This window comes from Melospiza georgiana, chromosome 33 (assembly GCF_028018845.1).
Source record: "Melospiza georgiana isolate bMelGeo1 chromosome 33, bMelGeo1.pri, whole genome shotgun sequence".
NCBI lineage: Eukaryota > Metazoa > Chordata > Aves > Passeriformes > Passerellidae > Melospiza > Melospiza georgiana.
The window spans coordinates 240265-256167 of NC_080462.1; the positions used below are offsets into that span (position 1 = coordinate 240265).

At 46.7% G+C, this 15903-nt stretch overlaps 1 protein-coding gene across 2 annotated transcripts in view; it reads left to right on the forward strand.

Annotated features, from left to right (window-relative positions):
- SMG5 (SMG5 nonsense mediated mRNA decay factor) overlaps positions 1–15903 on the forward strand; it is a 32780-nt gene that overhangs the window by 6538 nt on the left and 10339 nt on the right. For both annotated transcript variants that reach the window (XM_058042692.1, XM_058042693.1), the window contains exons 4-12: positions 194–350; positions 3876–3965; positions 5318–5407; positions 7018–7096; positions 7667–7792; positions 8208–8276; positions 10120–10328; positions 10447–10584; positions 12296–12997. In XM_058042692.1, coding sequence (XP_057898675.1) covers positions 194–350; positions 3876–3965; positions 5318–5407; positions 7018–7096; positions 7667–7792; positions 8208–8276; positions 10120–10328; positions 10447–10584; positions 12296–12997 — 1660 coding nt within the window. The remainder of the gene's footprint in view (positions 1–193; positions 351–3875; positions 3966–5317; positions 5408–7017; positions 7097–7666; positions 7793–8207; positions 8277–10119; positions 10329–10446; positions 10585–12295; positions 12998–15903) is intronic.

The window sequence follows — 15903 nt, forward strand, 5'->3', positions numbered from 1 at the left end:
TTTGATTTTATTGATTTATTTTTACAAGCATTTCTCCTTGATCTCAACCCTTAGTAAATACTACTAGGGGGAGCACTGTGGAGCAGGAGGAGGTACAGAGCTGTGCAAAACCAATGTCTGGCTTCACCCTCAGTTCACCTAAGCCTAAACTGTGCTCAGGGCTGCATTAACATGTTCCTTTTCCCTCTCCCAGCACATCCACAGCCGCAGCACCCTGGAGTGTGCCTACAGGACTCACCTGGTGGCTGGCATAGGATTCTACCAGCACCTCCTGCTCTACATCCAGTCCCACTACCAGCTGGAGCTGCAGTGCTGCATTGACTGGACACACGTGACAGACCCTCTCATAGGTTTGTGCTCAAGGTGTTTGGTTCAGAAATTCACCCCACAGGTGGCTTCCCCTTGCACTAGTCCATCTTTGTTTCAGCATTCAAGGGAAATTTTTTCCCCCCTGATTAGCAAGGTCTCTGTTTAGAACAGACTGTTCTGCTTTCTTTTCCGTGGCACTTTTCTTGTAAATAATACTAAATTAGGGAACACAGAGGGGTTTCTAATAGAAAGAAATCAGTGTGAGAAAATTCTTTAGGAAAAGTGTCTGGTGATGGCAGATTTTTATGGAAAACTGAAGAGCATTGCTGGCTGTATAGAATGTTTTTAAAAGCTGAGTTAAAGCAGGCAAACAGGGGAATAGGTTCTTGAAATCAACAGATTTCTGTCAGTACATCCTATTCACTTGATGTGAGACTCTTCCTCCTTTTGGTGCCTCTTCTCTCTGTGCTCTCTTCATGTGTGGCTTCTGAATCTTGGACTGAGAGCACAGGAAGGTCCTGTAGTTCATGTTAGCTGGCCTGTGTGACCTCTGCAGTTCATGTTAGCTGGCCTGTGTGACCTCTGCAGTTCATGTTAGCTGGCCTGTGTGACCTCTGCATGGCCTTGGCTGCAGGGAAATCTGAGGTGCTGTACCTGTTAGAGGAGGAAGAATAAGAGTATTTACAGTCCTGAAACAGCTCCAGACTGCCTGTGCATTCACATCCTAGATTGTCTTGGGTTTGCCCAGGGTTGTACTCAGTGGCCTCAGGGTTCTGTTGTGGGGGTGTCCAGGTGAGAAATGGAGCCTTGGTTTTGTGAGTTGTAGCAGCAAAGGTTTAACTGGTGTGCTTAAAGTTGGCAGGGCACAGGGCAGCAGCACCTGGCTAAGGGAAGTTAGTGTGTCTTCAGCAAAAGGAGGTTTAACTTGCTGGGATCCTACTCTTAGTTCTGGGAAATGATGGTGTCACTATTGGCTTTAAAATGTTGGTTTAAAAGGCAGGTGTTCTTGGCAGGTGTTGCTTTTAGAAATGTATCTCAGGACTGCAGCATTAATAAATCCTCAATATGCACATTCCAGGTGGGTTTGTACCCTGAGGAATGATAGCATAGGTGGGTTTATACCCTGAGGAATGATTGATTGCACAGGTGGGTTTGTACCCTGAGGGGTGATTGCATAGGTGGGTTTGTACCCTGAGGGGTGATTGATTGCACAGGTGGGTTTATACCCTGAGGGGTGATTGCATAGGTGGGTTTGTACCCTGAGGAATGATTGATTGCATTGGTGGGTTTGTACCCTGAGGGGTGATTGCACAGGTGGGTTTATACCCTGAGGGATGATTTGATTGCACAGGTGGGTTTGTACCCTGAGAGATGATTTGATTGCACAGGTGGGTTTGTACCCTGAGGGATGATTGCACAGGTGGGTTTGTACCCTGAGGGATGATTGATTGCACAGGTGGGTTTGTACCCTGAGGGATGATTGATTGCACAGGTGGGTTTGTACCCTGAGGAATGATTGCACAGGTGGGTTTAAGCCCTGAGGGATGATTTGATTGCACAGGTGGGTTTATACCCTGAGGAATGATTGCATTGCTGGGTTTATACCCTGAAGAATGATTGCACAGGTGGGTTTGTACCCTGAGGGGTGATTGATTGCACAGGTGGGTTTGTACCCTGAGGGATGATTGCACAGGTGGGTTTGTACCCTGAGGAATGATTGATTGCACAGGTGGGTTTGTACCCTGAGGGGTGATTGCATATGAAAGGCTCCCCTTGTTCAGGTTTCTTGGTGTGTTTGGGCTCTTCATTTAAAAGGATGCTGCAGGTGAGCACATAACTGGAGAGTAGAGATGTAACTTTTGCCTATCCAGAAAAGATGGGTCTGAAAGGATCTCTTATAAACCACAGATGGGGCAGGGCACAGCTTTATGGTTGTATGAATGGGAGCAAGAGGATTCAGAGCAAAAAAAAGGAGGGTGAATCCAATGGTGTATGTGGTCACAGATTGAAGGCTGTGTATTTGTACAGTGACTTGGACAACACCTCTTGGTAAGTGGGAACAGCTCCTCAGTGGTCACTGCAGCCTCCAGATTCCATGTCCACCCTTTTAGCCTCATCAGGAGGGAAGCAGAGTACAGACTGGATTGGTCTGCAGAATCTTCTTTGGGGTTCCTGCTTGAGGGAAGTGTCTCTTCCAGAAGGTGTGAGTGAGTCCTTGGCAGCAGCAGGACTGAGGCCAGCCTGAGGTCAGCCCAGCCTGGTGGCCCAGCAGCAGCAGCTGCTCTCTGGAGGGGAGGTGCAGGCACAGCAGCCTTTGCCTCCTGGTCTCTGGCTGAACTGTGGCCTGCCTGTGCCCTTCCCAGGAACTGAGTCACTAATCAAACTGAGTTTGATAAGTTCAGTTAGTTCAGATCAGCTGGCTGCAGCCTTTCTCTGTTGCTCTTGACACTTTCCACTGCTTGAATTGCTCTTTTTTAAAAGTTTAGTATAGAATAGACAAGGTTATTTCAGTGGGAAGGGACCTCTTATTGTTCAGTCCAACTGCCTGAGCAGCTCAGGGCTGACCAGGAGTTAAAACATGTTGTCAGGGACATTGTCCAAGTGTTCCTTAAACACTGATAGGTCTGAGGCATTGACCAGCTCTCTAGGAAACTCATTCCAGGGTGTGACCATCTTCTAGTAAGGAGAGGCTTCCTCATGTCCAATCTAAACCTCCTTTGATGCACCTTTGAACCATTTCCATGTGTCCTATCACTGGATGCCAAGAAGAGGAGACTGACACCTTCCCCTCCTCAGGAAGCTGCAGAGAGCAGTGAGGTATCCCCAGCCTGCTCTTCTCCAGCTTGGACAAGCCTGAAATCTGTGGCTTCTCTTCCCAGGCTGTGCCTTCAACCCTGTCACCAGCTCAGATGCCTCCTGAACCCACTGCAAAGAGGCATTTCTTCCTGACTGATTCTGGCTACAGCACAGATTTCTGTCCTTGTTTTCCCTTGTTTAATTTCTTCCCTTTTTGGCTGGTCACTACTAAATTTACATCTTGGTCCTGAGACAATGAGTTTGTTTCCATCTGCATTGTTGGAGAGGGTCTGTCCCTGTTGTGTGTTTGTGCCCAGTGCTCAGAGTTTGTTCTGGCTTCTAGGGGTGTGTTCCTGCTCTCATGAAGGCCTCATTAGCCATGCTAATGAGATCAGCTGTATTAGTTGTGTTCAGTGCTGTGTTAACATGATCACACAATCCTATAGGCAGGAATTGGCCTTTGTCCTCTCATGTGAGGGCAGATGGAGCCAGGTCTCTGTGGCAGACCTAATGGACATGGTGACACTCATTTATTTATGCCAGTGACTCCAATCACAAGGGAATCCAGGGGGAAGTGGATGAACAGCAGAGTCTGGAAGTATTTTCCTGCATTTTTTTTCCCCACATTTTGACAAGAGTGGCCCAGTGCTGCTCTACAAGCTGGCAGTGAGGTCTGACCATGGGGGATTTGCTTTGGGTGCCTTGGGCAGAGGCATGGGCAGCTCTGGTGTCTTCCCAGCAGCTCTGAGTGGTTCTGTGTTTGCTTGTAGGCTGCAAGAAACCTGTGTCTGCATCAGAGAAGGAGATGGAGTGGGCACAGATGGCCTGTCACCGGTGCCTGGTTTATCTGGGAGATCTAGGTAAGGACAGATTGCCTCTCAGATTGCCTTTACAATGGCAAAAAGGTGCTGCCTGTACCCACCATGTGAGGCTGAGCTGTTGGGCACCAGCCAAGGTTACTTGCAGATTCTGTTTCCCTCTGACACCTTTGTCACAGACTGGGATAAGCTGAAATCCTTATGGTTGAACTGCTCTATTTTATAAGTTGCAAGTTGGTATAACTTTGTTTTAACTGCTGCAAGTTGCAGGAGCTCTGTGTTTGGTCAGGTAGATGAGGAATTTGCTGCTGCTGAGCAGCTGTAGCCATGGCTGTGAGAGTGGAAGCCTTTGCTTTTATTTATGTTGTTTCCACAGTATGAGGGATCAAAAAGACTTAGTTCAGACTGCTTAGTTGTGACTTAAAAACCCTCTTCCATCAGCACCAGTGGCACTGAAAATCAGATTTAGGCAATATTGTACATCAGTCCAGAGTTCAGCCTCTGCAAAGCCCCAGTGTCATTGTGCTTGGCTGTGGGACATCCTTTTTATAGCAGCATGACTGTCCCACAGTCACGACCTCCTGAAGTGTGTGGTAAGTGTGTCAGCTTCTTGCTGGTGAACATGTGGGAGTAAAGGCAGGAGAAAGCAGCTGTGTGTGTGGAGAGCAGCTCTTGGAAGAGTGGTGCAGGTACATGTGTCTGACACTGCAGCCTCCAAGCTGCTGAAAGCTGTTTGGCATTAGTGTTGCATATGAATCAGCCTAAGAATGGCATTGCAAATAAATGTCTTGAGGGGGTAGTAGGAATGACTTACCTGAGTGGTGGGAGAGAAATGAGCTCACCTTTTCATAGTGCTGTCATCTAAAGTTTCCAAAATGCCTACATTTGTCAAAAAAAAAAAAAAAAAAGGAAAAAAAAAAGAAAAAAGGGAAAAAAATAAATGAATCAAGTTCAGTCTAGCCACAGTCAGGTATTTTATGAAGTCAGCTGACTTGATTTCACACCCTGCTGTTCTAGAATACAGTCTGAGGTACAGGAAAATTGTACACAACTCTGAGTTACTTCAGATAGTAACTCAGTAACTTCACCTTCAAGGATAGGTGACTCAGCACTTAGTACATGGAGCAGGAGAACTTTTTCCTTTTGCTCATGTGATGCTGCAAGTGTGGCAGGCTCTGCCCTTTGCTGGAAAGGGCAGGAGTTGTGGTGTGTGGTGTGAGCAGGTGAAAGAAAAGTGTTTCAGACCAGCCTGGCAAAGCCTGTGTGTTGCAGTGTTTGCCAAGAGCAGTTCTTTGGTGGATTTGTTGGCTTGGCCAGTATTTCAGGTTTGTGGTACTGCTGCTAGGGCAGCTGTGCTGACTTTGTGATGCAGTGTGTGTGTGCTTTCCTTGCAGCTCGCTATCAGAATGAGCTGGCAGGTGTGGACACGGAGCTGCTGGCTGAGAGATTTTACTATCAAGCCCTTTCTGTTGCACCACAAGTTGGTGAGTGACTTCCCATGAGTTTATAATTGTTGAAATCATGTTGCTGCAACATAAGAACAATGTAGTGCTACTGGTATAGTACAATGTAATGATATGAACTGGTTAGGTTTATAATCCTGCAGCTGGGAGAGGACTGCTTTTATCCTCTGGTTAAAGTTGCTTCCTTCAATAACTTCTTTTGCTGGGCTTTTAGATTTTTTAATTGGATTTTCTCTGTCTCTGCTGGGAGGTTTTCAGGTGATTTTTTGTGGGATCTCAGCACCTCAGGATGGAGGTGCAGAGTGGCCGAGACCACCCTTGGGGGGCTCGGGAGTCCTGGAATGTTGCCAGAAGTGTCTGGTGGCTGGACTTTGATCCTGACAGGAGACGACACCTGTATGAGGATGGGAGGATTTCACTGGGATAAATGGTGAAGGGATAAGTTAGTTAGAGTGTGAGACACAGGGTTTAGGATTTCTGTACAGGGGGGTCTAAAGAAGTAAGATGGAGGAATTGGGGCGTGTCCTGTTCTTCTTCTTCTTCTTCTTGGCCTCCATCTTCTGTGGTGGTGGTGGCACTTTGGGATTGGTTATTACTAGAAGTGCACCGGTTAATAAGGGTAGAAGGTATTGGGGAAAAATTATAAATATTGTACACGTAACTTCGGGTATAAAGATAAGTGACCGCCCCGGGGGCTCTCAGTGTGCTCATGGCTGGCTTGCTGTGCAGACCTCTGTTGGGCTGAAAGAAAATCTTTTAGATAAACAATTAATAAACACCGAGACCGAGACAAGATCAGAAGTCTCTCCTTGTCCTTTGAAGCGCCGGGCTGTCCAAGGCCACCCTGGGCCTTTCTAGGCCACCTAAAGAGCCGAGAAACCGACAATTTTTTTTTTACTGGCAAGCCAAACAGAGGAGTTAAAGTCACTGCTCTTTGCCAGTGACCTCACTGGACTCATCTGAAAAGCTCAGACTTCCCTGACTGTGGTGATGCTGCACCTCTGGGCTAAGCACAGATCCAGCTCCCCATTGCCAGGAGCAGAGCATTATCAGTCACTTTCCCCTTTTACCCATGAAAAAAAAAAAAAAAAATCTCATGTGCTGCTTCCTCCTTCAGAAGTGCCTCCTTCTGGGAACACATCAGTGCTGGAGTAGAGGCTGTGTCATACCTAAAGTTTGTGATTCCAGCCAATGTCCTCTACATGCTGTCTATGCAGAGTTCTCACTGAACTGTTTGAAAGGCTGATCCCAAATAAAAGTGGCAGAACTTTCTGCACCACTGGAGCTGCAACAGAGCTCTCAGATGCTGATAAGATGATGTTTCTGTCAGGGAATATGGGGTCAAGGCCACACCACTGTTAATACAAAGGAGGAGGTGTGGTTTGCTCTTCTCTCTTATATAGATAACTGGCACAAGGTGGGGAGGATCTAAAAGCTCTGTAAAATGGAAAACAGACCCTGGATGGTGGAAGGATTGAGTAGTCCAGACTTTTGTACTACAGCTTTACTACTCTTTGTGTCTCCTGGTTTTCCTCCTGTGTGCAAATTTAGTGAAAGGGGAAGGATCTACTTTTTAGCCAGGGCCATTGGAGAATTCCAAGTAAATTCCATTGCCCCTCTCCTTCTGACAGGAATGCCCTTCAACCAGCTGGGGACACTGGCAGGGAGCAAGTACTACAATGTGGAAGCAACCTACTGCTACCTACGCTGGTGAGTTCCTGCAGATCTGCATGTCCTGAGCAGGGAAGCCATGCCCTGCTGCTGTGGGGGCCAGATCCTCTTCTCCTTACTCTGAACTTGGCACTGCTTTTGGCAAATGAATTTTAGGGGAGGGGAAAGAGATGAGTTTGGTTTGTCCTTGAGTAGGACTAATGAGAGTGAGCCTTGGTCAAACCAAACCAAACCAAACCAAACCAAACCAAACCAAACCAAACCACTGTGCTGGTTACTAATCACATGTACAGGGCTGCACCTGGAGGGCTTTCTCCAGGCTGGAAGTGCTGAGGGAGGCACCCTATGGTAGGAGCAGGGTAGAATTCCTGGCTTGAAGGCACTAATTTGAGAATATGTGCAAGCAGGGCAGGTGGAGGCTGTGAGGCAGCTCAAGTGCAGTTTGCAGCCAATGGAGGGAATTTAGGTGCCCAACATGTCCAGAAAGCAGCACTGGCTACCTGTGCTCATCCCTCAATGCCTGAATAACTTATTGGTGAGTTAAAGGCCTAAAGTGTGAGCAGCCTTGTGGAGAAATAACTTTGGCTGTGTCCTGTTTTGGTGCTTTAGCATCCAGTCTGAAGTGTCCTTTGAAGGTGCCTATGGGAACCTGAAGCGGCTGTATGACAAAGCAGCCAAGATGTACCATCAGCTGAAGAAATGTGAGACCAGGAAGTTGTCTCCAAGCAAGAAAAGGTAAGAAGGGAAGGAAAAGGAGAGGTGCAGGCTGAGAGTAATGTCTTTGTAGGGAGTGGAGTTGGTAGATGGGCCATTTCAGCACGGTGATTGTTCCCAAATTTTGAAAGTCCCACTCTAGATCCCAGTCTTGCTGTCTTGAGTCATAGTTTCAAGAGAAAAGCTAAATGCTGGCCAGGTGTAGAGTTTGCATTTAGGGATTTTTCTCACTCTTCCCTGGAGTTGGAGACTGTTCATGAGGGTTGGGGCATAGTGGTGAAAGTTGGCAGTGTATAAACTGTCTTCTTTCTCTTCAATTTCATCAGAATGGACTTTTCAGTTGAGACCTGATTTACCTGTTAATAGAGTTCTGTCATCCCAGCCCTGTCTGTGATAGGGCACCTGATTTACAGTGTTTTCTCCTCCATCTTTTTAGAGGAAAAGACATTAAGAGGTTGCTGGTGAGCTTCATGTATCTGCAGAGTCTTTTGCAGCCAAAGAGCAGGTAAGGTTATGGTAAATTGTGTCTTCTATTGATAACTGACAGGAGCAGGCACTCAGAATTGGAAGGGATGGTTTCCTGTAGGATAACAGTGCCTGTGCAGAGGCTTTCTGCCAAAAAGCCTGAGATTTTGCCCTATCCATGCATGGAGCATGAAGATTGTGTTTCCAGGGGAGCCTGAAATACCAAAGGGTTAAATCCTTGGTGACTTGTCTAAATCTAAACCAAGCCAGCCTGAGTGCATGCTGAGCTCCTGGGCCTTGCAGCTGTCTCTGTGCTGTGCCTTTGGTGTTTGCTTACCCCATGCAGTCAGCAGATGCTTTTTCCTGGCAAGCCCTGTGTTCAGGCTGATGGGACAGCAGAGTTGCTGTCCACACTTATGTGAGGCTGTTCACTGCACTTGGAAGTCTGTAACTCAAACACCTTGTTCAAAGAAACACCAAAACCTGGTTGTGTTGGAATAAATGGGAAGCTTTGTATAGCTGTGTGATTTTGGGCTTTTGGATTTTTTAATTGGATTTTCTCTGTCTCTGCTGGGAGGTTTTCAGGTGATTTTAAGTAAACCTCTTACTGCATGAAACAGAACAGGTGTTTTAAAGGGCTTAAATACAAGCTGCAGTTAAATTCATTGTGGAATGGTTTAGGTTGGAAGGGACCTTTTGGGGGTCTGGTACTTCCCAAAGTAGTGTTCACTGTCAAAGTAGATGCAGATGTGAAGTTGGATGAACTTGCTCAGAGTCTCATCACACTGAGTTTTGACTGGATCCAAGTACAAAAATCCCACACTTTTCTGGTCCCCTTCCCAGTGTTTGACCACCTTCAGCACAGATTTTGTTTTTCCTTGCATCTAATCTCATTTTTCTTTTCTGTAGTGTACCCATAATTTCTCTTCTTTTTGTTGTGCACCACTAAGGAGAGCCTTGTTCAATCCTCTGTGATCACCTGTGTGGCATTTGGAAACAGAAGACACTCCCCCCCATGCTTTCTGTCTTTCAGGCTGAACAAACTCAACTCTCTTTGCCTCTTCTCTTACATCATGTTCTCTGTTCCTCTGCTGGACTAAATCCAGCTTGTCAGTGTGGTTTTGTTTGGTGTTTTTTTTTTTGTCCTGTGGACCCAAAAACTGGGTACAGTGCTCCAGATGCCACCTTGTGAGTGCTGGATGGAGAGGAGAACACATCCTCAGCCTGTTGGCTCTGCCTTTGTTCATGCAGCCCAGTATGGGATTGGCTTTCCAATACTGCCTTACACTGAGGTGGAACTACAAGAGTCCTCTAATATCCACTCAACATGTATTTAGAACATAAGAAATTTGGGAATTACTTTAATTTCCCAAGCACACTTTCCCCTGAGAAGGCTTTGCTGGAAATTTCACAAGCAGGTCTGTTTTGTAACTGGGAGGCTCCCACAGCCCATTGGATTGATCTCATGGATACTTCCTTTGAAGGAGGATTTTGGAATATTCTGGGCTACAGGAGAGACATGGGAGGAGGAAAAACTGAGTCCTGTGTGTGTGGCAGTGTAATACTTTTCATTGAGCACTGCATCTAGAACTTTTGCTCCCTTTAGCATTTAAGTGCTTTGTGTATCTTAATGGCCACTGCTGAGCTCCCAGGGGAAAACTAATCTGGTTTTTGGTGACCCTCTCTAGGTATTGTTTGTCTTTAGTTAAGCAGCTTTAAGGAGGAAAACATAATCTGATTAATGTAATTTACTTCCCTGGTGCTTCATCCTGCCTAGTGCTGAAGGACAGCCTAACTGGCAGTTTTGGTTCAGTTTCTGGGCAGACATGCCAGGAGCAGAGTCTTAAGTTACTAATTCTTATTTATTTTTTACTCTTTTTAAGCTCTTTGGATTCTGAGCTGACATCTCTCTGCCAGTCTGTGCTGGAGGATTTCAACCTGTGCTTGTTCTACCTGCCCTCTCCTCCTAACCTGAGCTCAACTAGTGAAGATGAAGAAGAGTATGAGAGTGGCTACTCCTTCCTTCCTGACCTCCTGATCTTTCGCATGGTCATCATCTGCCTTATGAGCGTTCACAGCCTCAAGAGGGCAGGTGAGCAGTGCTTTGTTTGGGAATTTCCTGGTGAGCATCCAGCAGCACAGCCTGGGGATGCTGTCTGAACTGGTTAGTGCTCACCTCCTCCATCCCACACTGTGCTGTGTGCTTGCAGGTTCCAAGCAGTACAGTGCAGCCATTGCCTTCACGCTGGCTCTCTTCTCTCACCTGATCAATCACGTCAATATTCGCCTCCAGGCTGAGCTAGAGGAAGGGGAAAATCCTGTCCCAGCCTTTCAGAGTGATGGCACAGGTAAGAGAGCAGAGATGGCAGCACCTGGGTCTCCCAGGCTGCCTGCCTACAGGGCTGTCTTTCCCCTTTCTCCCCTGGGCATGGGTTCTGTAGTGCAGAGGTGCACTGAACTTTTATTTCTGGTGTGGAGTCCCCAAAGGGGTTTGATATGCTGAGTTGTCTCCACTTGGATGCTCTTTCTGAGTATCTGAATCACCTCAGGATGGACATGTTACTTTCTTTATAAGGAGATTGCTTTCTGTATCTCTTGGCAGCTCGTTCATCATCTGTTTATCCCAATCTGAGGTTTTATTCTCTGTCTGTGCTGTTGTTTACTGGCTGCTTTCCTGCTCCGCTGAGGAGACAATCTTGGGTAAAACACCTGGGCTGAGGGAGGCAGAAGGGGCAGAGTGGGGCTGAAGGAGACAGGCCCTCTCAGCATACCTCAGTTCTGCTCAGGCAAGGGGGTTTTATTGAGCAGTGACTAAAACTGCTAAACCTTTCCCCTGCCAACAGTCCATTGGCAATACCTCACTGAATGCAGGGTGAGGGAGTTTCTGGTAAAAGCAGCAAGGAATGACCCCTCCTCTGCATGTTTTGAAGCTGTCACAGTGATTCAGGTCTGCTGGAAAAGCTCCATGCATGTTGGTCAGGAAAGGGATTGGTCAGGTCAGTGTAGTTACAGAGCACATGTCCCTGCCCTGCTCAGTGGGTCACTCAGCTCTTTGACAGTAGAAAGTTAGGGAGGAGAAAGTTAGAATTCAGCTGTGTTCTATTCTGGTTTAGCAGCCTTGAGCACTGAGGCTGCCTGGTAGCAGAATATTATATATATTATATATAGTACTATATATAGATAGTATTATATATATATTATATATAGTATTATATATATAGAGTGTTATATATATTATATATAGTACTATATAGAGAATTATATATATTGTATATAGTACTATTATATAGAGTGTTATATATATTATATATAGTACTATATATATAGTGTTATATATATTATATATAGTACTATATATAGAGTATTATATATATTATATATAGTACTATATATATAGTGTTATATATTATATATAGTACTATATATAGAGTATTATATAATAATATAATAGTAATATAGTAATAATAAAATAGTAATATATAATACTCCCTATATATAGAGTATTATATATATTATATATAGTACGATATACAGAGTATTATATATATTGTATATAGTACTATATATAGAGAGTATAATATATATTTTGTATAGTACTATATATATAGAGCATTATATATATTATATATAGTACTATATACATACAGAGTATTATATATATTCTATATAGTACTCTCTATAGAGAGTATTATATATATTATGTATAGTACTATATATATAGAGCATTATATATATTCTATATAGTACTATATAGAGAGAGCATTATATATATTATATATAGTACTATATACATATAGAGTATTATATATATTGTATATAGTACTATATATATAGAGTATTATATATATTCTATATAGTACTGCCAGCGCTTGGGCAGTAGGAATTCTGACTTCCCAGGTGCTTTTAGAAAGTGAGTCTTTCTTCTGGGGTTGCTTATTCTGCAGTGGAAGACACTCATGGAGGTGCTGGCTGATGTTTGCAGCCCTGGACCCAGGGCTGGCCAGCAGCAGCCTATGGGACACACTGTGACTTCACTTTTTATTCTCCCTGTAAATGCAGATGAGCAGGAGCCACGGGAGCCTGTGAACTCAATTGAGAAGGAAGCTGAAGCTGAGCTGGTCAATCATCAGCCCAGTGAGGAGCAGAGGAAGAACGACTGCAAGAAAAGCAAGAAATATTCTCGTCTGTCCTGCCTGCGCCGCCGCCGGCACGCCCAGAAGGTGGATGAGAGTGACCTGAGTGAGGGCTTTGACTCTGACTCCAGCCAGAGCTCCATCAAGGGCAGTGATGGCTCAGAGAGTGGCTCAGAGAAGAGTGATGAGGAAGCAGAAGCTGCTTTTGATGTGGAGACAGACTCCGACATGAACAGCCAAGAGTCTCGGTCTGACTTGGAGGACATGGAGGATGAACCGGGTGAGGAAGGAAGCAGCCAAGGCAAAAGTGGGCCCAAAGAGGCCTTAAAAAACTGTGTGGATAGCAGTGGCCTGGGGGACTCCAAGAGCCCAAGCATCTCTAAAAGTGAAGCTGTGGATCCAGCAGTCAATGGGCCAGCTTCCCTGAGCACTAATGATGCAAGCATAGCCAGTAATCTGCAGGCCATGTCCACCCAGCTGTTCCAGACCAAACGCTGCTTTCGCTTGGCTCCCACCTTCAGCAACATCCTCCTGAAACCCAGCAGTGAAGCACCTGCCTTGAAGGATGGCATGGAGAGCAAGCCATGTGTCAATGGAGATCTGGAGAAGCCCAGCTTGGCAGAGCAAGGTAAGGGCCTTGTTATTGCAATTATGTGTAGAAAACTGCAAACTATAGCAGTGTGTTTGCTAAATTCACCATTTCCCATGGTGCAAGCTCTCTCCTTTGGGTGGGTCTGGAGGAGCAGGTTGGCCAGGTAGTGGGCAGGCCTTGGGTTGGACTTTTCCTGACACAGAAGCTTTACTTCTACTGCCCAGCATGCAGGAATATGTGCACTGAGCAAAGGAAACACCTGTGGCCAGCCAGGGTTACCAGAACTACCATTGTTCTGCACACTAAATACTGAGCAGCTGTGATAATCACAGGCCCACAGGCTAGTTTGTTTGGAAGGGACTTGAAATTTGAAAGCCCATGTCATTTCATCCCTCTTTCACTAGGCTCCTCCAAACTGCATCCAACCTGGCCCTAAACACTTCAGGAATGGGGCAGCCACAGCTTCTCTTGGCAACCTGTGCCAGAGCTTCACCACCCTCACAGGGAGCAATTTCTTCCTAATACCACATCTGAATTTACCTTCCTTCAGTTTAAAGCCATTCCTCCTTGTCCTTTGTCAGAGTCCCTCCCCAGCTCTCCTGGAGCCTCTTTAGGCCCTGGAAGGGGCTCTGAGGTCTCCCTGGAGCCTTTACTTCTCTAAGCTGAGCACCCCCAGCTCTCCCAGCCTGTGCCCAGAGCAGAGGAGCTCCAGAGCCCTCAGATCATCTCTGTGGCCTCCCCTGGGCTCACTGCAGCAGCTCCTTGTCCTCCCTGTGCTGGAGGCAGCTCTGCAGGGCAGGGTCTCAGCAGAGCAGAGGGGCAGAATCCCCCCCTCACACGCTGCCCACGCTGTTGGGGATGTGCCCAGGTCAGTGTTGGATTTCTGGGCTCCCAATGTGCTGAGCTTCTTGTCAGCCCATCCCCCCAAATCCTTCCCAGGGCTGCTCTCCATCCATTCTCCCCCAGCCTCTTTGTGTTTTGGGGTGCCCCAATGCAGGTGCAACATTTCTCCTTGCCCTTGCTGTTCCTTCTGAGCTTGGCACAAACCCAGCTCTCCCCCCTGTCCAGGTTCCTCTGGTGCCATCCCTTCCCTCCAATGTGTGACCCCACCACACAACTCTGTTGTCAGCAAGCTGGCTGAGGATACACTTGATCTCAATTTGTGACACCAGCAAAGATGTTAAAACATGCCCTGAGGATGCTCCTTGTCACTGCTCTCCCCTTGGACATGGAGCTGCAGCTCTTTACCCATGGCTTTCCAGCCAAGTCTTTGTTCACTAAGTGATCTATCCATCAAATCCATGTCTGTCCAGTTAAGAGACACAGATGTTGTACAGGACAGTGTCAAATGCTCTGCACAAACCCAGGTGGGTGAGGTGAGCTGCTCTTCCTTCATCCTCCACTGCTGTAACCCCATTGTAGAAAGCCAATGAATTTTTCAGGTATGATTTGCTGTAGTGAAGCCATTTTGACTCCAGAGGATGATTCCAGCAGGTATTAAAAATTGCATCTTCCATTTTCCCTTGGTGAAATACCTAATCACACACTTAGTGTTGCTTCTGGTGACAGGGCAGATGGGGGACAGGAGGTTGTCCATGAGATGACAGATGATCAGCCCAATGCTCATGTAGAAGTTTGTGTGGAAGATGTGACCCAGGTGCATGTGAGGGGTGTGAGGGTGTCTCTGTGACCCCCCAGATGTAGAAGTTTGTGTGGATGATGTGACCCAGGTGCATGTGAGGGGTGTGAGGGTGTCTCTGTGACCCCCAAGATGTAGAAGTTTGTGTGGATGATGTGACCCAGGTGCATGTGAGGGGTGTGAGGGTGTCTCTGTGACCCCCCAGATGTAGAAGTTTGTGTGGATGATGTGACCCAGGTGCATGTGAGGGGTGTGAGGGTGTCTCTGTGACCCCCAAGATGTAGAAGTTTGTGTGGATGATGTGACCCAGGTGCATGTGAGGGGTGTGAGGGTGTCTCTGTGACCCCCCAGATGTAGAATTTTGTGTGGAAGATGTGACCCAGGTGCATGTGAGGGGTGTGAGGGTGTCTCTGTGACCCCCCAGATGTAGAATTTTGTGTGGAAGATGTGACCCAGGTGCATGTGAGGGGTGTTGAGGGTGTCTCTGTGGCCCCCCAGATGTAGAAGTTTGATGTGACCCAGGTGCATGTGAGGGGTGTGAGGGTGTCTCTGTGACCCCCCAGATGTAGAAGTTTGTGTGGAAGATGTGACCCAGGTGCATGAGGGGTGTTGAGGGTGTCTCTGTGACCCCCCAGATGTAGAAGTTTGATGTGACCCAGGTGCATGTGAGGGGTGTTGAGGGTGTCTCTGTGATCCCCCAGATGTGCCTCACTGACTGTGCATGCTGAACCCCTGGGAGATGTGCAGCAGGTGGAGCTGCCATGTCTCCATTTCCACTCAGCTTACACAACTGAGTGATGTTCTGGGCAAAAACAGCTGGAAAGGGAGATCTGATAAACTACAGGGAATTGTTTGTGTTTCACATAAAACTACATGGGCCTGTTCAGTCTTGTTTTTCATTCCTCCCAGCTTCCCTGGAGCAAGGAAACATTCTGCTGCCAAATCCAGCTGGCCTGCAGCACTGGCAAGATTCAGCCTTTGCCTGGGCCAGCATTTGAAGGCACAGTATTAGATCATGTTAGTGTTGACTGGCTCCTGGCACTGCTCCATGGCCACATGAAAGAGGTGGGGGAAGAAACAAATGGGCTTTGGTCTGTTTAACCCTTTCCCTCAGTGGTTTTCTTGCTGTTGTGTGGCCACAATGCCTTTACAGGTGTAGAAAATGAGAGATAGAATGAGTTCAGTGTGAACTTTTTAGCTTCGAGCTCTCCTCATGTGTGCTGTGTCCAAACTGCTCTTTCATGGTGTAACACTGTCAGTGGTGGGTTCTGAATAAATAATTTCCTTTCTTGTGACTCTGAGG